At 39.5% G+C, this 24,285-nt stretch overlaps 1 protein-coding gene across 1 annotated transcript in view; it reads right to left on the reverse strand.

Moving 5' to 3' along the window:
- Positions 1–1,106: 1,106 nt before the first annotated feature.
- Positions 1,107–24,285, reverse strand: part of COL6A3 (collagen type VI alpha 3 chain) — a 170,998-nt gene continuing 147,819 nt past the window's right edge. The window contains exons 44-46 of the mRNA XM_068245332.1: positions 20,918–20,968; positions 3,592–3,765; positions 1,107–2,069 (exon numbers count right to left, since the gene is read on the reverse strand). Of these exons, the coding sequence (XP_068101433.1) occupies positions 2,029–2,069; positions 3,592–3,765; positions 20,918–20,968 (266 nt within the window). The 3' untranslated portion in view covers positions 1,107–2,028. The remainder of the gene's footprint in view (positions 2,070–3,591; positions 3,766–20,917; positions 20,969–24,285) is intronic.

Raw genomic sequence — 24,285 nt, forward strand, 5'->3', positions numbered from 1 at the left:
ACAACAATGCATTTAACGGGTCATGGCCCGCTTCCTCGGGTCAATTCAAAAAATGTCCTAGCAGCATAAGGAGTAGAGTGTAGGCGCCTCTATATGTCATGCTGCTAAGGCATTTTTTTGTATTGACCTGAGGAAGCAGGCAATGACCCGTGAAATGCGTTGTCAATTATTTTAATATTTTTTTTATATAAATGGAAGCGATTACCTTTCTTTTACATGTTTGTTTTTACGTTTTAACTCCTATTGGTTTTTGGGTGCCTCCACCACACCCTTGCTATAGGCATACATGGCAAAACGCAAGCCACATTTATAAAGAAAAGGCAGAAGGGTTTTCGTTTTTAGGTCCCAAGCATAAAAATTGTGTGCACTGGCTTCTGGATTGCAAAGGATGTCTGAGCTGGTACACTCCCCAGAGTGCAGGAAAATGCCCTTGAGAGGACAAATCCCTGCCTATATAACGGCAACATAGGAAAAAATAGGAAGAAAATAACGTACAGTCATTTTACTATTAGCCAGCAGGATAGTGTGTAGTGGACTAAAACAAAACATGAATCCTTCTATTAAAACACAGCAAAATACACGTATACCTTATTAAAACATAAAGTAATTGCATAAGCCCGATAAGCAAGCCCATACTACATCACTACAGGAAAGCAAGTGGAGCCTCTTTGTAAGCCAGGCATGCATCCAGAACTACAGCAGGTTTATAGCACACCTGTAGCCCACTGTGCCTGCAATTATCTTGTATTTTAGGAAGGTCATATTGTACTAAGCTGTTCTGGCAGGCTAGCACATTTGATATATTCCCTTATTACATGTTTCTTGGAATGCTTCCCAATATGTCAGATGTTCTGTAATATTATTACGCACTCTTTTATACATCCTAAGTGCAGAGCTTGGATTAGTTATGACTATCATGTAATGATATGGGTGGTTTAGGTTTCTGAGGCTTTTTTCAAGTAACCACATCCCATTACATAAACATTATAAAACTGCCATTAAAGGAGGCGGATTTGGAATTCTCTAGATGAGGGACTTTGGGGACAGCAAAAAAAGCCCAAAACACCGGCAGATCAGTTTTTAACTGGAAATAATGACACCAAGCATTAAACACCTCTTCATTCTTTATTCGGTCAATCTTTTTAAACATCTCCCTTCTTTTAAAAAAATAAAAACATACCAAGAACAACCCCGTTCCCAAATTTATAACAAGTAATCTCCCTGTCCCAACGTTTATAGACAAAAATAACAATAAATCCAAACAAAATATTGTATTCTTCTGCATGGGCCGCAATGACTGCAGCTTCTTAAGTGGTAAAACCTAAAGCGTTTAACCCCTGTGCTGCCGGGGGGTCCTGCAAACCTTGCCCCACAATACAAGTCAGGCTCCTCCTGGCAGAAAGAAGGGCTGGAACCCAACCATCACTATCTAAGAAATCTGCTGCTCTACAATCACAATGAGATGCAAGGGCTTGCAGTGTCCCCCTGGCGGGAATCAAACACGGGGCTTTACATGTGGTTGTCTAAGTAACAGTTGCTCAAGTGGACTCGCAGTTCGTTGTCAGAGGTGCTGGGTTTGGTTGAAAAGTTCTGTGGCTGCAATTGGATAGCAGAAACATGAGAAGGGTAGACTGGGATGAAGCAGGTGTTATTTAGAGGATCAGGATATCTCTGGGATAGAATCTAGTGCAGGGGTCTCTGACATAAAAAAAATATAACCTGATAAGAACCAGCTTGATGGTTAGGAGTCCAGTGTGCCGGAGCAAACCCTTTCAGGATTGTAGTGAAGGAAAGAACTTCTCGGGGGTTGTGAGGCCTTCTCTTCTCTAGGATGGCTACAGCACTGAAAGGGTTAACAGCATGCTTGGCACGAGCTGCAACAGGTCCACAGAAGAAATAGCACCATATTGATAAACCGTGTGAGCCTCTCTCACCTCGCTAGAAGAGCAAGCTGGCGAGGGGAGAGGCTGAGAGGAGGGACAGTGCTTCCTGGGATGCCTCCTCTTGAGCGCTAAGAGCTGAGCCCCCTTATGTTCCGATTGCCGAGACCACAACAGGACTTAGAGGTGCTGTTGGTAGAAAATTGAACAGAAGTATTAGAAACATTACTACTTTTAGTTTTCAAATGTAAATGTTTTACTCATCTAAAGACATACTGTACATGACAATGCAGTGCATCGTTTTCACACACCACAAAGGTCTAAGTGTAGAAGCATTTTTGCAAACTTGCTTTGGATCACAAGATATAACCTTCAACTCCTACTTTTTTAAGGTGCCCATAAATTATGCAATTTTAGTAAATGATCAACCTTCGATAATTGTGATCGGAAGAAAACAATTGATTAGGCCTATAAATGGGGTAAAATATTTAACCAATCCTATAATTTCAAATCTTTGTAGGGTTAAATGGGAAGTTCACAAGTCTGCAATCAGGATGTGTAGTGAGCTCAGGTGCCACTTCATGTACAGAGGTACAATATGTCTAAAGTATAGGGGAGACAAGATGGGTGGACACTGAGTGTGGGTTTCGCAGGATTAAAAACCTGATTTAGAATAATCACACTTCGTTGTTGTTGCTGTAGTAGCCTGCATGGGTGGTCAGCAATCAGGTTGGGCGCCGAAACTTGGTGCCGCCATAGCAGTAATGTTACCCTGCGCGGGGCATGTAAGGGTTATTCAGGGTTCCGGCAATCGGCGGACCCCGAATTGCTCCTCCTTATAAGTTGCTATTGGGGAATAGTATTTAACACCAGGGATTTGAGTGGCAGCAGGGTTAGCCGTCATTCGGCTCACCCTGCACCCAGCTCACTGGCGGCGTACACATACTTACGCCTCCAACTATGTATAAGTGTCATAGCGCAGTGTCTGCAGGTGTTAGCCGCAATAAGGACTGCACATTGTTTTAGAAAAAGAAATTATAGATAATTTCAAATGGAATCGATCTGAAGAACAGATCAATGAATCATTCGATTGTTTGTTTTCTGTTGGCACCATTGACACTATTCAATCTGATCGATCGGAAGGTTCATCATTCCCAAATTGTATAGTCAATGGACACAATCAGGACGTGAATCACAGAGTTTATCTACTGTTGCCCACAGGAGCACATCACAACTACTGGTGGGTGGGACTTAAAGGACCTCTATCACAAAAAACTGTAAAATATAATTTATATATGTGTATATATATATATATATATATATATATATATATATATATATATATATATATATATATTTCATTGTGTCGGGTTCTGCTTGTTCAGCTATCCAGAAAAGAAGGTACTGTTGGTGGACTTGAGGACTGGAAAGTGCTGCACTATGGGAATTACTACATCGCGATAACTGAGATTCCACTGTAGGCAGCACTGAAGCTGGGATATAGACATTAGTACTGGCTGTAGAAAGCTATGGACTATTTAGGTAGAGGAACACATATATGTGGCCAACGCCTGACTGTACACATCAAAAAGAAAATTGTACTGCTAACATTTTCTAAGAGCACATTCATATAAAGTATATTCCCCATGTATTGTGTTCACATTAGCAAATCTCCCCATAACAATTGTAGTAAGAGTAATGGATTACTCACTTGCAATACAGATATTTTCACATTCTTTCTGTGTGCTGAACCGGTTCTGATTTCCTCCACAGCCGCCATACCAGAATCTGGCACAGCTCTTTGTTTCTGGGTCATAGTACCACTTCAGGACAAACTCCCTGCAGGTGCCTTCCTCCTTCTGCAGCATGCAGGCCTCGGGGCCCACTGGGAAAAAAAAAGGCGTGCATGAGAAACAGAAACCGACAAAATTAAAATTAAAAAATATACTATACGGCTTAAAGAAAGTTTTTTTTAAATAAGCACCTTTTATACTTACCAGAGCCTTCCTCCAGCCCCATGCCGGCCATGGGCTCTATTGCCGTTCTTCTGGGCCCCTCCATTCCTCCACTGTATGACCCAGTGTATACCTCAGTCAGGGCCAGTCATGGTTCACTGCGCCTGCGCGTCCGTGTGCTCCCGTTGCCCGGAACGTTTGGTGTCTGCACAGCTAGTACTACCCAGGGGCAGACTGGCCTGGGAGAGTGACAGGGGCATGCGCGCAGCCAGGAAACGCATGCGCGGTGAACTGTGATGACTGGCCGCGACTGAGATATATATACCGGGGGACACATCTGAGGAACGGAGGGGCCCAGGAGAGTGGCGATGGAGACCACAGCCAGCATAAGGCTGGAGGAAGTCCCAGGTAAGTATAAAAGATGTGTATTTAAATATCTCTGGTACACTTCAAGTGATCCTTATTGAATAATCATCTAATATCAGCTTAGTTAACTTTTAGGCAATAAAATTTGCATTCTCCTTAAGGTGGCCACTAACAAACAGTCCAATTTATAGCGAAAAATCGTTCGAGCAATCAGAAATTCTGATCGGAAGAAAAATTGTTCACTACACCATCAACTAACCAATCTTTGCTTCCTATCTATCACAACCAACAAGAAAATCCAAATTTTGGTTTGACAAAAATCCAATGGGACGACTATTTTTATGATCGTTCTGAATCGATTGTGTCCATCAACTTAGCCTACAATACAACATAACTTGCAGTGATTATGGCACTAATATCCGAGGAATTATTGCTACCACAGAAAAAGAAAAAGAAACGCACACCTTATTGTGCAAGCGCTGGTGCAGGACTCCTAGGCAGCATCAACAAGTATCCAAAGAAGGAGTCCGCACACAGACTTTATAGAAGCAAAAGCGCAGGTTTATTTCTCCATCACACAGTTGTGTGTGATGATGCAATAAACCTGCACTTTTGCTTCTAAAAAGAGTTTGTGCGGACTCCTCCTTTGGATACTTGGTATTGCTACCACAATCCACACACATAATTCATATTATTTTTCAAGTTGTTTCAAAACTTAATTTTACAAATAAAAGTTGAATGCAGCCACGGTATTCAGTCTGCAAAGCATCATTGGTTTTCAAATAATAAAGCACAGCGAATGTCCCTGCCTAGAGGCAGGGAAATTAACAAAATTTCACTCCTAGAAGCTAATGGATCAATCTGTCCGCACTGCGAGATAATCTTATCTCACAGCAAGACCATAATTGAATAATAAGCTTTGCTTAGGCGATACCCCTGCGGGCTCCAAATGGTAAACATGGGGTACTAATAGGTAAATTGCTAAAGTTACCTAATTAAACAATTGTAAAATAAATAAACATCTTTATTGTAATACTGAAATATAAATTAATAAGTAACTTTAAAAACTATAATTTAAGCTTATCCTGCAGTTAGCACTAGTCTAATGCTGGGTACACACGTTGCGATTTCCCATTCGATCTGCGGGATCGACTCGATCAATTCGATTATTTACAACATGTTCGATCGGCTTTCGATGGATACAGCCATTGATTTTGCATACTTAATATGCAAAATCGACGGCTGTATCCATCAAAAGCCGATCAAACATGTTGGAAATAATCGAATCGATCCAATCGACCCCGCGGATCGAACGGGAAATCTCAATTTGTGTATCCAGCATTATTCAGCTCAGAATGTACAATTATTTTTCTAAATATATTGTATGTTATGGCTTTTGATTGGGTAACCGTATGTAGTCAACCTCAAAATACGTGTTCTTGAAGTGGACTACTCAGCAAATACAGTGAGATTTGCTACTTTAGCTTTACTAAGATTTGGTACTACATGGAAATATTCAGACTAGTTTTAAAATATTTATTGAGATTTAGAACTATTCAGAGATTCAATGAGATTTTGTCAATTTTCAAAATTGACTGAGATTTGCAACTCTTCAAAGGTTCACTGAGATGTGGTAATTTGCAAGATTTACTGAGGTACTCTACAGACAATCCCTGAGATTTTGATTTATTTTTTTAGTTATTTGGTATTTACATAGCAAAGACCACTTCCACAGAGCTGTATAGAATACATAAGGCCATAAGCAATTCACCTTTTCACCTAAGTTTTCTCCTGGGAGAAAATGTGTCATCTTCGATTTATAATAACTTTTAAGCACTTTGCAATTGTAAAAATACCAAAAAGTAAGCGAAAAAGTACTATCAAAATTATTTTGAGTATTTGTTTGCTTACTGGTTGTTTGAAAGGCATTTTATTGACAACTTTGAAAATTTCACCTAGGAGAAAACCCAGGTGAAAAAGTGAATTGCATATGGCCCATAGTCTTGTAACTGAGAATTCACTGAGAATTGGATCCTATGCAGACTTACTGAGATTTAGAACTCTACAAAGGTTCACTGAGATTTGTTACTCTGCAAGATTTACTGAGATTTGGTGCTCTACTGAGGTTCACAGAGTTTTGGTAATTTGCTAAATTTACTGAGATTTGGTACTCTACAGACAATCACTGAGATTTGTTTTTTTTTAGTTATTTTGTATTTACATAGCAAAGACAACTTCCGCAGAGCTGTATAGAGTACATAGTCCTGTAAATGAGAATTAACTGAGAATTGGATCCTATAGAGACATACTGAGATTTAGAACTCTACAAAGGTTCACTGAGATTTGTTACTCTGCAAGATTTACTGAGATTTGATACTCTACAGACACTGAGATTTTTTTTATTTAGTTATTTTGTATTTACATAGCAAGGACAACTTCCACAGCACTGTATAGACTATATGGTCTTTTCACTACACATATTCATTGAGATTTGGTATCCTACACAGATTCACTGAGATTTAGTACCCTATAAAAACTGAAATGTCATACATGAGTACACACCACTCCTCAATCAAGTACAAAGAAAGTATTAATGTAAAGAGCACTTTTAAAGTGCTAGTAAAGCATTTCTGACCAATAAAGGTATCATGTGAGAGGAAGGGAGTGTTACCACCACATATGAAGTTCATAATGGTCAAAAATGCTCTACCACTGCAAAGCCTTCCATCCACTCCAATACTTAGGAATAATGCAAATGTAAGTACAGACTAAGAAGCTGAGATCACTTCTCTGGAGATAGTGTACTGTCATGATGTCTGCTGCTTTGTTCTTGATCTTTTTTGGGAAAGTTAATTAGTGGTAGCTTTTCTATTTCCCTCAGTTTTAACTTGTAACTGCGCCTGTAACTATACTGCCACACATTACTATTCTTCTCTCTGTTATGTCCAATTTAATGTTATCTTAATTTAATTTCCATTTCCCTATGCAGACATCTATTGGGAAGATTTCTGATTTCTTAAATATTAAGACATACTTTTTTTTTTTTTTTTACAAAAAGCATCTTCCACGCTGCTATTATCTGACCTTCCCATCACTTCTCTAAATGTAACACATTATAGAGATCTGTGCCTCTGCATTTTAGATAGGTAATACAGTTACAGAGTCAGGGAAGGGTATGGATTTAAAGGAAAAAGGAAGAAGGACTGATTTTAACATAAAAACTGTTGCTAATAGTGGGTAGTCTGGGAACTACATGTATGTTGCTGCATCTGCAGCATAACGTTAACCTCCAGCTACACTTGAAAAAGCAAACCATTTATCAACACTTTAAAAAAAATGAACAAACTTCAATAAACTGCTACTGTAAGTACCCCAATTATCCTCCTGTAATCCCCTGCACAACAGTTCCCAGAATATGGGAGGAAGGAGGAACACAGTGTATGTGTGTATTGGGGTGGGGGGGGGCTGTGAATTAGGTGCATTGCCTGGAGTGACAAATAGGCCAGAAACAGCCCTGCATCCAATGTGTCTCTGTGAGCTTCCTTACATGAGAGTGATGAGAGACCACAGTGATTACTTTCTGTGCTGCTGCTCCAAACAGTAAAATCAGATTGCCCAGGCCTGTTTATTTTTACTAGAGTGCACTGGAGCAAAGTGAGGTCCGGCTGTCTAGAGCCATCTAAATCATAGTACTTGTACTAAATCAAAGTCTTAAAAAAATGCATACACTAAATTTCATCTGCATCTTCAGCTATTTGCCTGGAGTTTAGCCTCTGCACCTTAACAAAATAATTTCACGCTTTGAAAACGAACAGACGCACTAGACATTGACCCGGGACTCTGTGGAGCAATATGTGCATCTATTATGCTGCTTTGTCAGACTCAGTGTAATAAAACACCAAAGACGGGAACATGTTTGCAAATTAGCTTGCTGCGCATTACAATGTTCACCAATTAAAAGTGCAGTGACTATTAATTAAGACATTTTAGGCAGTGGTTAGGTAATGAGTTGTTAAGTATTTTCGTACTATTTTAGAACTTCAAACAAAATGTCTCATGTGCAAATTTCCATCCCCCCCCCCCCCTCCGGCGTGCCTTTTAGATACCACATGTGCAAGTATAAAAAAAGAAAAAACCCTTCAAGTCTCTCACGCATGACTTGAGATAGCCAGATAATATGCTACAAGTGCGTGTATGTTGGACACGATCCACTAAATGTCAAGACTTAGTTGGCAATATATCAAATTTAAATAAAAAGCACATGTAGCTAGATCAGGCTGAGATTACATCAGCTCCATTCTGCGGGTTTCCCACTCTGATTGGCTGCTATTTTTAACTTTTTTTTTATCTGTGTTGAATTTATACGCCTCTGCTTCATATCTCACATCCTTGACGTGCATCTAGAGCGTTACAGATGGGAAATCGCTACCACGGCCACTCCCACAGGGAATTCTGGGTAAACTCTTATGAACTGCGCCGCAGCCATCTTTACGCGTGAATCCAAAGCGTACGTTTAATATGACACAGATGTGTAATTGTCTCGAAATCTGAAGCTCTTTAGCCTGGTGCTTAAAAGCCATATAAAAGTTAAAACTGAAATCTCGAGCTTTCATCTTGGAATTGTGGGTAAAACAATAGAAGGACTGCCTCCGTTAAGCATTTATAGCTGCAGGCTTATGTACACCTCATGCACAGCTTTTACAAATAAATGAAAGATGGGGCAGACGTACTGTTGTACACCGCAGTCACTCCTGTTTTCTCCATATGTATATGCCTTATAATAGCTCATTCTACTTATACATCAGATCTTGCACCCTTCTCACAGAAATTGACAACCGCAACAGTCAAACTCTCGCTCGAGTGTTTGTTGATTGTTTGGAGCGGGAGAGCTGAGAAACAGAGACTGCTAATTGTTTAGTTGATGAAATTACTGTTTAAGTTACTAAATTCAGCTGCATAAAAGCTGATTTCTGATGATTTATTTCAACCTCTCTCTTATTTAACCAGTTAAAGGACACCTCTTCTATGTTGCTGTCACTTAAAGTAGATAGTAGAAATCTGACAGAGGTTTTGGGCTAGTCCATCTCTTCATGAGGCATTCTCAGCATGTCTTTATAAAGACACTCCCTGAAAAGGATTTACACAAACCCTGTTTGCTGCACACTTTTTTGGCAGTAGGACTGAGCAACTGCCATTCACTAAGTGCTTTTGTCGGTTTGTCAGCTGTCGGTTCTGCCAAATTTCTATTACCTACTTTAAGTGACAGCAACATAGGATAAAAGTAATGTATGACTCATTTTACTCTAAAAGAAATGTACTTCGTATTTGTATGTGTTCACATGAATTTAAAATGTTATGATTTTGTGATGGTGGTCCTTTATGCTATTAAGGAGTGTGGTGTGTTAGTGTAACTGAATATTGTGTACAATAAAGTGTAGCTCATTGATCTAAATTATTATTAATAAAGTTCACCTGTGGAATCAGAGCAATGGAGGCCGCCATCTTGGTTTCTTTCTAAACAATGCTAGTTTCCTTGCTGTCATGCTGATCCTCTGGCTATAATGCTTCATAAAGCATTCACCCACAGTGCAAGTGTTCTGACTTTGCTGTGACTGTCCTGATTTTAAAATATATTCCAGTATAGCCGCTAGTAAAGTATCATACCCAGAAGATCATCATTATATTTAATAAACTAGCATAATTTAGATCAAGATAGCAACCTTCATAGATTCATAATTTGTGTATTTTAATGTAATTTAGAAAGACATTTCCCCATATTAAGTGTGACATCGTGAATGGAGAACTCAAAAAGAGAATAGTTTATTGTAACTGGTAGAGTGTCCCCTTATATCCCTTGTGCAATATGGCAAAAGACTGGAGAAAATCTAAAAACTTTCGCTATAACAAGACACTCTTGGTTATTAAGTCCAGGAGGTTTAGAGCCAATGTAGTAACAAATGTCCAAAAAGCTCCTAAAATACTCTTTTACTTATGCAATTAAAGGGAATGTGTTGTAATTTTGTTTTTAAAGAGATGATGCTCTCAGTGTTTTTATATTTCAGGGTTTGCCATTTGAGATGTTTAGTTTCTCCAGAGCATTTTCAGAGAGTTCAAAATCATGGATGAGCCTGTGTGGACCTTCGCAGGGATTATGTGACTTGGAGTTGGGTTTGGACAGCCAGACTCCGAAGCAGGAAGGGGCTCGGCAGTCACCACAAAGAAGACAAGACATATTCATACATTAAAATGAGGTATTTGGAAGAAGTGTCAGTAAGCCACTCTACAGCTGATGTGCAAAAAGTTGGAGGTATTAAAGCTACTGTTTTTTTCTATACTTTTTTGGGGGGTTGGTATTCAGAGATCCCACCCTCAAATGAAATTAGGCATAATTAGCAGAGCAATTCATGGCAATTTTCAAAGTGAGACAGGATTCCTTATTTTCTTCTACCTATAGTTCATTACCGTTGGATCCTTGAATATTCAAGAAATGACAAGTATAATCTAAAGCTGTATTTTGGATTTTCTGTTTTCATCCAAAGAAAATCAACTCAAATACAAACACCTCACTGGGGATAGTTGCAACAAATAATGGTCAGATCAATGATTCATAATTAGGCCTCAACTTTAGGATTAAAGGGCAGCTAACCCCAAATGTATTTTGTTGCATACTAAAAGCACATATATAGCGTAAACAAACGTGCACAATGTTTTTATCCTCCACCTTTGTCACTGCCTCTATCACTTTCCTTTGTAACCACCTTAAAGGGAATGTCTGAGGAAGTAAATAAAAGGATCTATTTACCTGGGGCTTCCTTACGTGCTCTGGAGTGTTCTGCACAGGCACAGAACACTCCAGATCACGTGAGTGCAATCACCAGGTGGCCTCGCCCTGGCGCAGTAGATGCCGACCTGACAGCGAGGGACATATGCCAGGGGCTGGAGGAAGCCCCGGTTAAGTAGATTTTTTTTCTTTTTTAATCCTTTGACATTTACTTTAAGTCACATGTTTCTACTGTCATTTTGGAAAATGGCCCATATGCAATTAACTTTTTCTCCTGAGTTTTCCCTAAGGTGATATTTTCACAACTTGTCATAAATTAGCCTTTTGAGCGAAAACAAGCAAGAAAATACTCAAAATAAATGTAATAGTACTTTGTCACCAACTTTTGGGTACATTTCCAATTGTAAAATGCTGAAAAGTTCATTTAAAGAGAAGATGAAAATTATCTTCAAGGAGATAACTCAGGTGAAAAAGTTAATTGCATATGGCCCAATGTAGTTTGACCTCTATTGTTCTTCCAACTTTCAGAGTCCCATGTGTCACACATGATTGGACCACCCACCAGCTAAATCTACAGAGGGCAGAAAGCAAGTTGTGTGCATTGACAAGCACATTTAACTGATGCAAAAGGGATTTTCTGCACCACTTTAGTTTTCTATACCGTTTATTATCAACCTGATTTCTAATAGAATTTTCCTTGTTCAACCTCAGAGTAAGTTGGGTTTTAAGAAAATGACAATGCTAACAGCAATGTCAGTGATAGTATTTTTGATACTGTCTTGCTACATGTTTCTCCTTGCAAGAGGAGACTTTGGTAGAACAAGTTTCCATATCCAGGTGACACACTAGCCTTGTTATTGTTCCTAAATCAGTGATTCATGAAATAATTTATTTAAATGGATATTGCAGCCCTACATTAACACGCATCTACGAAATAGAAGAGACTTATCAAAACCAGTGCAAGCAAAACTGAAGCAAAACTCGAAACTCTAGCAGACGCCCAGATCAAGGATTCTGGTTGGCTTCTTAGAGCAACTGCTCCACGATTGCACTAGTTTTGATCTAATCTTGTTCAGAGTATATGACTAAAAGTATTAGAGGCAGAGGATCAGCAGGACAGCCAGGCATTTGGCATTGTTTTTAAGGAAATACATATGGCAGCCTCCATATCCCTCTCACTTCAGGTGTCCTTTAACCACTTGCCGACCGTGCACTCATAACGCGCGTCGGCAAAGTGGCAGCTGCAGGACCAGCGACGCACATCTGCGTCGCCGGCTGCAGGCTAATTAATCAGGAAACAGCCGCTCGCGTGAGCGGCTGCTTCCAGTCAATTCACGGTGGAGGGCTCCGTGAATAGCCTGTGGGCCGCCGATCGCGGCTCGCAGGCTAAATGTAAACACAAGCGAAAATAATCCGCTTTGTTTACATTTGTACAACGCTGCTAACAGTAGCAGCGTTGTACTAGATCAGCGATCCCCGGCCAATCAGCGGCCGGGGATTGCTGTCACATGACAGGCAGGAGCCTGTTAGAGGCTGCACAGGACAGATCTGTTCCTGTGCAGCCTCCGATCTCCGGGGAAGGGAGGGAGGAGAGAGAGAGGGGGAATCCTGCAGTGGAGGGGGCTTTGAGGTGCCCCCCCCGCCAGCCACATGCAGGCAGGAGCGATCAGACCCCCCCAGCAAATCATCCCCCTAGTGGGGAAAAAAGGGGGGCGATCTGGTCGCTCTGCCTGGTGTTTGATCTGTGCTGGGGGCTGTAGAGCCCACCCAGCACAGATCAGCGAAATCAGCGCTGGTCCTTAAGGGGGGGTAAAGGCTGGGTCATCAAGTGGTTAAGGTGCTTGTCAATGATATAATCATGACTTTACAGTCTTAACACATCTATTTATTAGAAGCATTAACTAACTGAATATAATATAAATGCATACTTTAGGTAGTCCATCATATTACATAGAAGTGCTAAGATTGTACAATCAGGATTGTATCATTAATGGACACATTAAGACTCGCTATACATAATTAAGATTTCAATGAACATAATCCCTTATTATAGATTTAACATATACAAACATTTAACATGCAAAGCAGAGCCACTAGTTATCCGAGTAAAACAACACATATTATAAAGGGACAAAACAGTCTAAAGGGACAACATGGATGTGTATGTGATACATTTTCTTAGTATATAAAATGCTCACAGGGGCTGAGCAAAATGTACAAGAGCTGATCTGAATATTTTTTTCTTAAATAAAAATGGCAAGCCACATAACACTACAAAAGAAATGCTGCCCTGGTGCATATATTGTCCCCTATATATGTATATGACAAAGATTTGCTAATCCAAATGACTCTTTAATGTAATTGTATGGAAACTAATGCTACTTTGCCATGTTACTGGCAGCCGAAAAAAATGGAAGACAAAATTGGTTTATGAATAAATCTAGTTTGTTAGGCACAAAGAGAACCCCTAAACATAATACTTGTTGGCTGAAACAAGAGATAATGTTTGTTTTGCACTAAAGCTTCAGGGTAGCATCATGTAACCATGGCAGCCTGTTTAGCAGTCAGTGGAGAATCTCCATTCCCCCCTACACAGGTACATTCCCGGACAAAGTTTGCCGGCTGTAACAAATTAAAAGTGAACCAGGAACCATTTTTAGCACCCAGGACATCTCAATAACACATTAAACATACTTAAAAATCTAACAATGCCAACAATGTGGCTATTTAATAGAAAAAAAATTAGGACTGATGTAATTGTTTTATTGTACTCATTAGCAGGGAGCAAACAAAAGCTTTCATCAGCAGGGTGGGGAGATAGGACACTGTAATTCAAAAAGTTTAGAAAAGTCACTATCTTAATACCTTCCATTGGATAAAAAATGGGCAGCTAGAAAGGGAGGGGGAACATGGCAACTCTTATAGCTATTAGAAACCAAGAGAAACTGCAGGAAAAAAGTGCTGCTTGGTTCCGTTCAACATATGTAACAGACATCGCTCTGCAGTATGTAAAGGGCAGTCTGCAGATGGTAGGTCATGTGCCAGTCTATCACCAGCAACTTAAAGCTTGAACTTGGGATCTATAAAATAAGACTCTTTGATAACAAGTGACAGAAAATATTGCCCTCTGTTGTTTACCTTCCTCTATGATCTTCTTCCACTTGTTCTCTGTAATATAGTAAAACTGTGGAAAGTACTTTAAACCTTTTTAGTTCTCCAGTGACTGAAATAATTAGTGTAATTATGCTAAAGTGGGGGGAGAATGTGTCTGCAAAGCAACAAAAGTGATGGAAAATCAGAAAACGAGGGAAAGGCTGGGATAAACCAGTGTGGTTAGCACTGAAGCCTTGCAATACTAGAGCCAAGCTCAGAATTCCAGCCAGGACAATATCTACAAAGCATTTTTATGTTTTTCCAGGTTTCCTTCTACATCCTAAAAACACATTGATGAGCTCCGCCTAATCACCTCTTTTCTAAAACTGGCCCTAGACTGAGACAGGGACATGTCATTGTGAGCCCTGCTAAAGGAAAGCTTGTGAGGAAATTACTTTATGCACACTACAGAAAATGTGTCAGTGCTATATACTGTAAATTATTAATAATAATAGTGGCAGAAAACAACAAAAGTGACAGAAAAGTGTTTGATATTTTTTTCAGCCACCGGAAAGACAGACACAGGATAGACAGCCAAGTCATTAAAATGTATGACCTGACGGCCGTTTTGTTGGCAGTACCTGCCTTGTCAGAGGCCTCAACGAAGTAAGTACTGCCCGCGAAACAGCTGTCAGGACATACATTTTTATGCCTTGTCTGTCTGTCCTGTGGATGTATTAAAGGTCTGTATTGAATTTCGAGCAGCCTGGTGCTAGGTTCTGTTCAGCTCTACATTTGGTGGGTATATGGTTTTTGGCACAGGCGCACACCTGGTTCCCACAGATATCTGACCAAGCTCTGGTGCCGACTCACTACTTTCCTTTTGCTGTGGGGTGCTCTTTACTCATCATGTAAACCCTTCCAGAGTGTTAAATAAAAAAATCTATTTTTTGGCAAAATTTATTTTTGGCGTTTTATAAATTTGATAAATGTAATAGAAGTGATTGAAAAAATGTCATTGGCAACTGATGAAAAATTAATTTGCTGTCGCTTAATAAGGCAAAAAAGTGGCAGATATGTTTTCTGTCAGTTTATATATAAGCACTTCAGCCACAGTTTATATTAGCTGCTGATAGATGTCAGTCCCTGTATACATCACATCAGAGACAAGAAGGACCAATGCAAGCCCAAAAAAGCACATTGGGTTTCTAATGCAATGGAATTTAAATAGAACTAGATTTAAACCAGCCATATAGAAGACAATGGGATCAACTGAGCTCATGCTGCCTGTATATACATACTGTATATGCAAACAAAAAATAAGAATGGACTCTAAGGCAGTTCCCCAACCCTGTCCTCAAGGCCCACGGACAGTGCATGTTTTGCAGAAAACCACAATCATGCACAGGTGAGGTAATTATTGTCTCAGCAGAGCTGATTAACTACCTCTGTAGATTTCCACAAAACATGCACTGTTGCTGGGCCTTGAGGACCAGGTTGGGGAACACTGCTAAGTGATAGACTAATATATCTAGTCATATGCTGGGTATAGTAGGCTAAGAGGTACAACCACAGATATCAAAGCAGAAATGTAGCACCATAAGAACCATTGACAGAAAAACCACACCACGTATGACACAGACAAAGCACAACCAGGGGAACACAACAGCAATCCATAAACAATGGAAACATAACGAGGACAATTACAACAAACATTACAACACAAACTACGATAAAGATAAACTTCACCACATATGACAGAGATTAAACAAATACGACAAACAGGTGAACGAGGTAAGACAATTAGTTATAACTTATAACAACTTATAACTGTTTTTTTTTAATGCTAAATAAACTTCCTATTCTTTTTTGTTTACTAACTGTAGTCAGAAAACTATTCCGTAGTTCTGAATAGGAATGGATCAGTTATATGCAAATAATTTTGAGGTGATGCAGGATTATGCAAATTTCATATTCAAATGTATGCAGCTGGAAAAATTTACCTCAGCAAGATTGGATTGGTTCATGTTCAAGCTGCATAATTTTGCATACAAAATTTGCAGAATGCTGCATCAACTTAAAGTTATTTGCATCTTATTAACCATCCCTAGTTCTGAACACCAAAGAATCTGAAATGATAGAACATGGAAGAAGTCAGTGCTGATTTTTCATTTCTTTCTTTTACAAAATGCCACTTGCCTGGCTGTTAGCTAATTCTAGCATGGGGCAGCTATGTCTTTGTTATTGGTTTGCAATGTAATTATTAACTATTGTCGTGTCCTTGATTACAACATATCCTGATTGCTGATAACCAATATCTCCAATAAAAACCCTTCTCTAAACTCCATCTCCAAACACAGTAGCCCCTAATAGCCAAGTGCTGACACAAAGATCCACTGTCGTAAAATCAACTTGATTTGGTATACTCAGCATTTTCATTATTTCTGAGTCACTCACTCAGAAGACGTATGCAGAAGAGGTGTTCTGACTCAGAAACTAGAAAAGACCACCATGATGAACAGGCAAATGGCATCTTTTGAATAGGAGTAAATATAATAGCTTCCATTTTCTATCCATTACAAATTGAGACAGCTAATTTGGGTGCAGAGCTGCGCAGATGATTTGGGTGCTGCCATAGGCCGTAATGAGAATTGCGGCACGCAATCACTAATTTGAGCGCTGGAGATTGCTGTAGCTCAAATAAAAAAAAGAGGTAATCCGGACGCTGTTCTTGTTATTGGGTTACTGCTTTTCCAGTGGTCTGCCTACAGCAGGAACTACAATTTCTTCCATTGCTTCTCCGATGTAGGTTTATTACAATGAGCATATGCAAGTGAGACAATTTCATCTTCAGTCATTGATCTTTAACCTTGCAAACTAAATTAAAGGATGTGGAATTCAAGGAAAGTCCTATTTAGGATTGGGTCTATAAATACAATTGTTTATCTTATCTATTTAATTCCACTTCAGGCTTATTTTAAACCATTAGCACCTCCATGCAGTACGTATTCTCTGGAAGTAGGTGGAATGAATTACTAGCGGAGAATCTCTGGCTATCAGACAGTGATGAGCAAAAATGCTGATATTCTTTTCGCATCCATTTTCACAAAAGTAGTGAAAAATTGACTTGTGGGTGAAAATGCCTTAAAAAATATTTTTTTAACATATTTGCAGTTTTTCCACAGCTTTTTGTTTAAAAAAGGGATAACTCGCTGCTAACTTAAACAGCACAGTACAGAGCTTGCTTTTGTATTAGGCACATCAACGTGAATATGCATCATGGATCGTGATTGGCTGCCTGCCAAAGAAAAAGCAGAGTAGAGCACAAACTCTTCCTCTGCAGCTACCCAGCATGTGTGACTTTTTGCGGGTTCATTTTTATTGACCATATCACGAAAATAAGTGATATCCTATTTTCACAAATTCTAAAATGAGGTTGGTGAATATTTACTGCATGACCTTGCTGTAATCCCTGCTCTTGCCCAGCTGCGCTCATCTATAGTCAAGCGATGCTACAAACCAATAATGCAGAAAATCAAACCTAAATTGTATTGGCAGCCTAAATGGGAGATTATTGTAAATGTAAATACTGTAAATGTAACTATAAATATTTCTGTTTAAACAAGAGAGCTTCTTTGGTTTCATTTTTAGCACCAGTCATAAGAGCAGAACATAGCTGCACCTAATAAGGAAGACATTGGCCAACTGCGTTGGCTGGACATCGGCACAATTTCACAATGCCGGTCACCTGATGTGCTTGGCTTCCTCTCCACATAGAGCTCCACGTACCAAGATGTTGGCTCTGTCACTGACACTTCCCTCATACAAAGGTTCAAAAGTATCCCACATATACTGTACACTCACATGTGCTTTAGTTTAGTCTTTTTTTTTTATTAAGTTTGCATCTGTTTGGGACTGAGTTACAATTGAAAACTGAAAACAGATCCATGAATCATTTTAATGAAATCTTTTAGAAAACAAGTTGTGGACTCACATGTGTGCTTTTTTGCTCATTGAAACATTTTCCATAACTTGGGAATACATTCTTGGTATGAAGAACAGATTCGAAGGAAAAAAACACAAAAAAACAAAAACAAAAAACTCCCCATCGACCTCCAGTAAGCCTCACTATATGAAGTCTTATTTAACTCTTCACTAGACAGCAGTGTAGAGTGAAACTGGCCCAGATTGTTACAATAAACAAAATGTGCATTTTCAAATATCTTCTGGTCATTTGTTTCAAAAGTACTGTACTGCTTACAAATAGTATGTGTAATGGACACCCTCTTCCGCCCAAAGGAAAGAATAATAATACACTACTAAGGCTTACGTTATAATATCAGTGATAACCACATGTTCACAGTGTCTACTCAGTGGGTGTTGTTTCAAAGGATCGCACGCCACTGTTCTGATAAGATGGTGGGTGTTGGACCATATAGGAATAGTCAATACAAATATCCAAGGAAGGTCCGAACACAACACTTGCAGGAACTTTTTATTACACCCATCAACATATACACAAGTGATCGTAACCAACAACCATTTCGGGGCCATGTAGAGTCCCCTTTGTCAAGGCACAGTTATGACTGAGCCTTGTCAAAGGGGACCCTGCGTGGCCCTGAAACGATTGTTGGTAATAAGATTGATTGTGTGTATGGTGATGGAGCAATAAAATGTTCCTATAAGTGTAGTGTGTGGACCTTCTTTGGATATTTATATTCTGTGGGCGTAGCACACACTGACATATCCAAATTGTTCTACCTAATGAAAAATATTACACCAAGTTGTCCTTGTTTTCTTATCAAGTTGTTAAACTTCCATACTGCAGCTCAGCCCCTTACCAATCTTCCACCCATCATTTAGTGAGATGTTCCCATGTTTCAACCTACATCTCATCCTCTCACATCCCATCTCTCTAATTAGTATCGTGAGTGACAAAAAAATTAATGTGTTTTCAAAGTGTCCATCTGCAGAGCCAGTGGTATCCTGTTGACTCCCCACTTTTTGTGTATCGACGACTATAACATGGCACAGTACTCTTCTGCTCATTTTAGTTTGAAATGATAAATTACATGGTGGGCTGGATTTGCAGAAAAGCAATACTGGCCGCTACCTTTGCCTTCTTCATGGAGATGGCTGGATGCTTCTTGTTTTGCCCAGAAATAATTGATTGTTTAACTGAAAGTATAACACAGTACTGTATTGTCTTATTAAAACTTAAAGTAATTGCAGATCAGTACTTTCAGCATGCTTTGTAAAAGCAAGACTATGATGCATCACTTTAAAGGGAACCTGAAGTGAGAAGTATATGGAGGCTGTCTTGTTTATTTTGTTTTAAACAATACCAGTTGCCTGGCGTCCTACTGATCCCCTGCCTCTAATACATTAATGACCTTGAACAAGCATGCAGATCAGAGGTTTCTGACAGAAAACGTTTTTCTTTGTCTTTACAAGTTTATTAAAGTGGGTCCAAAAAATAGATACTTACCTAAAGAGAGGGAAGCCTCAGAATGCTATTGAGGCTTCCTTCAGAGTTCTGTGGTCCCCCTTGATGAGCATGGATCCCCGGAAGATTGCCAACAATGGATAGTCGACATTCTCATTGAGGCTGCACACCTATTTTGCTATCGGTGCAACCGTGCAGTATCTTGCCGAGCATGACCCAACAAGAGCAGTAAGCTGCAGCTGTTCATGCACAAGTGGCTCCATGCTACTGGTTATACATGGTCATGCTTGCACAGCTACTGCACAGCCACGCTCATAGCAGAAAAGGAATGAGGCCCCGATTTGTAGGGGGTCTACACTCGACAGTGGGAGAACAGAGGATACTGAGGGAAGCCTTACTAGGATCCCAAGGCTATCCTCTCTTTAAGGAAATAATATACTGCCATTAATATAACTAGAAAATAACAATACAAAGTCTGACAAGATTAGCTGCATGCTTCTTTCAGGTGTGTGATTCACATACTACTTATCCCAAAGAGATCAGCATGACACCAGGCAACTGGTATTGTGAAAAAGGAAATAAACATAGCTGCCTCCATATACCTCTTGTTTCAGGTTTCCTGACATTGGACAGACCACAGAAAAGTACATATTTGTATTACATGCATCTACTGCTGATTTACAGCAAACCCATAGCCTGATACTAGACAGCCAATTATGGACTCATACTCAACTTAAGGTATTGCCTCATGGGGCTTATGGGAGTAGTGATATAAGGCACCAGTGAAGCTGTGGAAAACCACAATGTAGTTTGTGTAGTTGGGGGCTAAAAGAACAATATTACTCATGCTTGCTCTGAAAGGAAGTTGTATGCATTGCTCTGCCAGTGCCCATTGTCCTAAAGTGATGCAGCCTTGTTTTTTTTTCTGGAACCTGCAATTACCCTTCTCTGCAGTGTGTTCAGGAGGGAACATTTTGGGTTCCTTGTAGCCCATTACTCAAAGTGGTTCTCCAAAACTGTACATATTATAGCACCATTTATTTAGCACCGTGTGATGGAAAGTGGACAACCACCAAGATCTGAGGCTTCAGGACAGGCACTGCTAAAGTGGCTTAGGGACGTTCCCAAATGAAATCCAGCCCTGACATTCTGGACAGAACCATACAGTCAACATTCCTAGGGGTTTTACCAATGCCAGGTGTACAGTTCTCATCATTTTTACAAGTGCAAGTAGCTGAGACTCGAAGTGGTAGTTATCTGATGCCTTTTAGGAAAAAAAATAGGAAAGTGTATGTTTAATTGACAAAAGTCCTTTTTTGATAAAGTGGAGCTCGCTCTGGGTGAAGCCGTCTGCGCCTGATCACTGGCCTCCTGAACGGGCGTCGGGTGTAATTACCTGCGAGTGTTTTTGTTTCCAGCGCTGGTAGCTGCATAGATTTCTCAACCACTAAGAAAAAGAAAATAGGTTTAATTTAATTGAAAACTTGACATTAACGTGAAAGAAGCACAAAGCAGAGGACTGGACTCCTGCATGATGGCGATTCTAAGGAAGAAGGTTATAAAGTGTCATAAAATGACATGGAGCTACATTTCTAGGATCAAATTAGCGTTTAGCAAAGCAAAATGTAGAGATTGTTATATAAGCAACCTAGGAGTAATATTGGTGAATTATGAGTTAGAAAAAAGAAATGGAATACGAGTTTCACTTTTTCTCCAAAATGTTCTCCTAAGAGAGAATTTGTAATCATTATGTTTACAATAATCTTTTCAGTATTGTCAAATCCGAATATTTTCTTGCCTGCTGAAGGCTTAAAGTGGTCTGAAAGTCAGCATTTCTACTTTGCTCTAAAATATTCCCTACAGCTTTAAAGCTACTATCCCAGAAAAAAAAATTGTAGCAGAATTGAAACCGTTAAACACAGCGCTTTGTCCAGCTATGGAAAGGCTATTCAGCTTCAAATCCACATCCAGACTGGAGATAACAGTATCTTTGTTTACATTCCAATGTTGTTACATTTGTGTATAAACAACTGAAAACACTCTCTGAGAAGCTCTCTCTGCTTCAGGCATAGACACAGTTCAGAAAAGCTCAATAGGCAATTTTAATATATAATAAAAAGCAGCAGGAATAAAACACAATGGCAGCTTTCAGGGCAAGATAAACTACACTTTGGAAACTTGTAATGTGTAGGCCGACAATATTACTTGTGTACAAAACCAAATACGATAACTGTATGAATACTTAAACATAGGAAAACACATTTTTATTGAATGCTATGTCAGAGTTTCAGACCACTTTAAAGGGCATTTTATTGATAAGCTGTGAAAATATTACATAGGAGATAACTTAGGAGAAAAAGTGAATCTGAATAAGGGCCAAAGCCTCTATGCAAAAAAAGTATAAAGCAGCAATAAAATGTTACAGTGTCTATAATACAACTGGAAATATGTACTGTAAGCATAAGTGCTCATTTTCTATCCATATTGAGCCACATAGGCCCTCTATTACTTCCCTAATTGACCTAAATACCTGTTGCCACTCATTGGCACCTGCCACTATCAGGATCTTAGCCACTTTACAGAAGCCATTGTTGAGGGTTTTTTTTATGTAACCTGATGGTAGACAGCTTTTCCGTATGTTTCAGTGAAGAGTTTGTCTACCATTTGCAGTGCTGGATGGAAACATGACATCATAAGTTCCTGGAGGCCATTAGAGGAATAATAGGGGACTGAAAGGGAACCATATGGAGAGTGTAAAAATTGTGGTCGAAGGAAATTCTCATTGTTCTTTAAAAATGTTCTGCAAAATACAGCACTTCAGAATAATAAGTAATTTGTTATATTAACTGTAGAGTGAATCTGGCACACATGAATAAGCTAAGGCTATGAGCACATGGGTGCTATAGCCTGGGACAGGAGAACATCTGAATGCCCCCAGTTCAGTTGGGCCCAGTGTCTTTAGCAACCCTGTTTAGGGCTGCACCAAGTACAGCTTGTACAGGAGTAGGAAGGGGTTACTCACAAGCTGGTATTATTATTGCACTCCATATAAAACTTACACACTACATGCATGATTATCACCAGGTAGTACTGTGGTTCTCAGCACAGAAAGAAGCTGGAGAGGAGCATACTCTATTTAGTTGCTTTCATGTGTGATGCGAAACAAATTCTTGATAGCAGACTACCTTGCTAAAGAACTGTTTCATCAGGTTTAATGATGGGAATACACCATACATTTTTGCGCTCGATAGACGGATTCGATAGATAATTTCCGACACGTCCGATATTCCTTCCAATCGTTTTTTGGGTCAATTTCTCATAGAAGTGAATGGAAAAAGATAAAAAACGAGCGGAAAATAAGAGAATCAAGCGCAGAATCGAGCGGAAAAGCGTATCGTGTGTACCCAGCATAAGGCAAGGCGCTGCCCCTTGTACCCCTGCTCAAACTGTGCTCAGCCTACCCCAGAGCAAAATGGCCAAATGGCACAGCTTAGTGAGAGGAGTGCGAGTTATGTGCACATTACACGTGAAAGTGCAGCGTAGCGTGCACTGCTAACTTACTTGCGCTCCTTCTAAGTAACGGCCGCTCCACTGAACCCGCCCTGAGCCCAGTGGCTTTGACATGATTCGCAAACTTTGATTGGCCCAATAGGCTGCCTGTCAAGTGACATAACTCGTGCTCCTCTTATTAATGAATCAACTCCAATGGAATTAAGAGCTTTGATTTTTGTATTTAAGATTTATGTTGAGCAGTCAGCATTTCTGTGCTGAGACACTACAGATACTGATTCAAAATGCCTACAGCCAGAGTATGTTTCTTTAGCCACACTGTAACATTAATTCAGACATTGCTAGAAGAAAACATCATGTGAAGTAATTAGTGTCCAGTGCCCATATGCAATTCTTTTTTTCACCTGAGTTTTCTCCTAGGAGATAATTTTTCATCTTCAATTCAAATTAACTTTTTAACACTCTGCAATGGAAAAAGTACCAAAAGGTAAATTAAAAAGTACTGTCAAAATTATTTTGAGTATTAGTTTGCTTGCTGGTGATGTAAAGGGCATTTTATTTACAAGTTGTGAAAATATCAACTTGGAGAAAACTAAGGAGAAAAAGTGAATTGCGTATGGGCCCAAATGTGCAGTGCATCCCACCACTTTGTTTGTGTCACATTCTCTTTAAAGAAAAGGACTCTCAAAGCTTAAAGTTGAACTTTGAACACAAAAAGCATGCTGTTGATCTGATTATGAGACACAGTTAACAGAATTGTGATCATTTTTGTTTCAACCTCTGTAGACACGTTCAAGCTTTTCATCTAAGTGGTCAGTTTGCTTTGGTTCTGGCAACTACTTGATATATTCTTTCTCATACTAGCAGTGTATCAAGGCCAGCCTGGTCAGTAGCACACCCTATGTAAACTATTATAAGGTCGGAAAAGTTGGGATATGTAGTTTGATAGCTACTACTCCCAGGTCACTGCTGTGATTTCTTCTCAACACAGTGATACTGCACGGGAGTCCCATGCTTTAAATCTTGATGTGGAGGCAGTAGACTATAGGAGCTTGATTTCTGCTAGGAAGTTATTTTGATTTCCCTTTTCCCATTACTAAAATGACCATTAATTCATTCATTGGACTGGAACTTTAACATAGTAAAAACAATGTAGTGCCCACACCCATTACCTATACTAATATCATGGTGGTGGGAGCTTACCCATACCCATGTTTTCCTGTCGCTGAAATGAAGAGAAATCATAGGACCAGC

Source organism: Hyperolius riggenbachi, chromosome 7, assembly GCF_040937935.1.
Source record: "Hyperolius riggenbachi isolate aHypRig1 chromosome 7, aHypRig1.pri, whole genome shotgun sequence".
Classification (NCBI taxonomy): Eukaryota; Metazoa; Chordata; class Amphibia; order Anura; family Hyperoliidae; genus Hyperolius; species Hyperolius riggenbachi.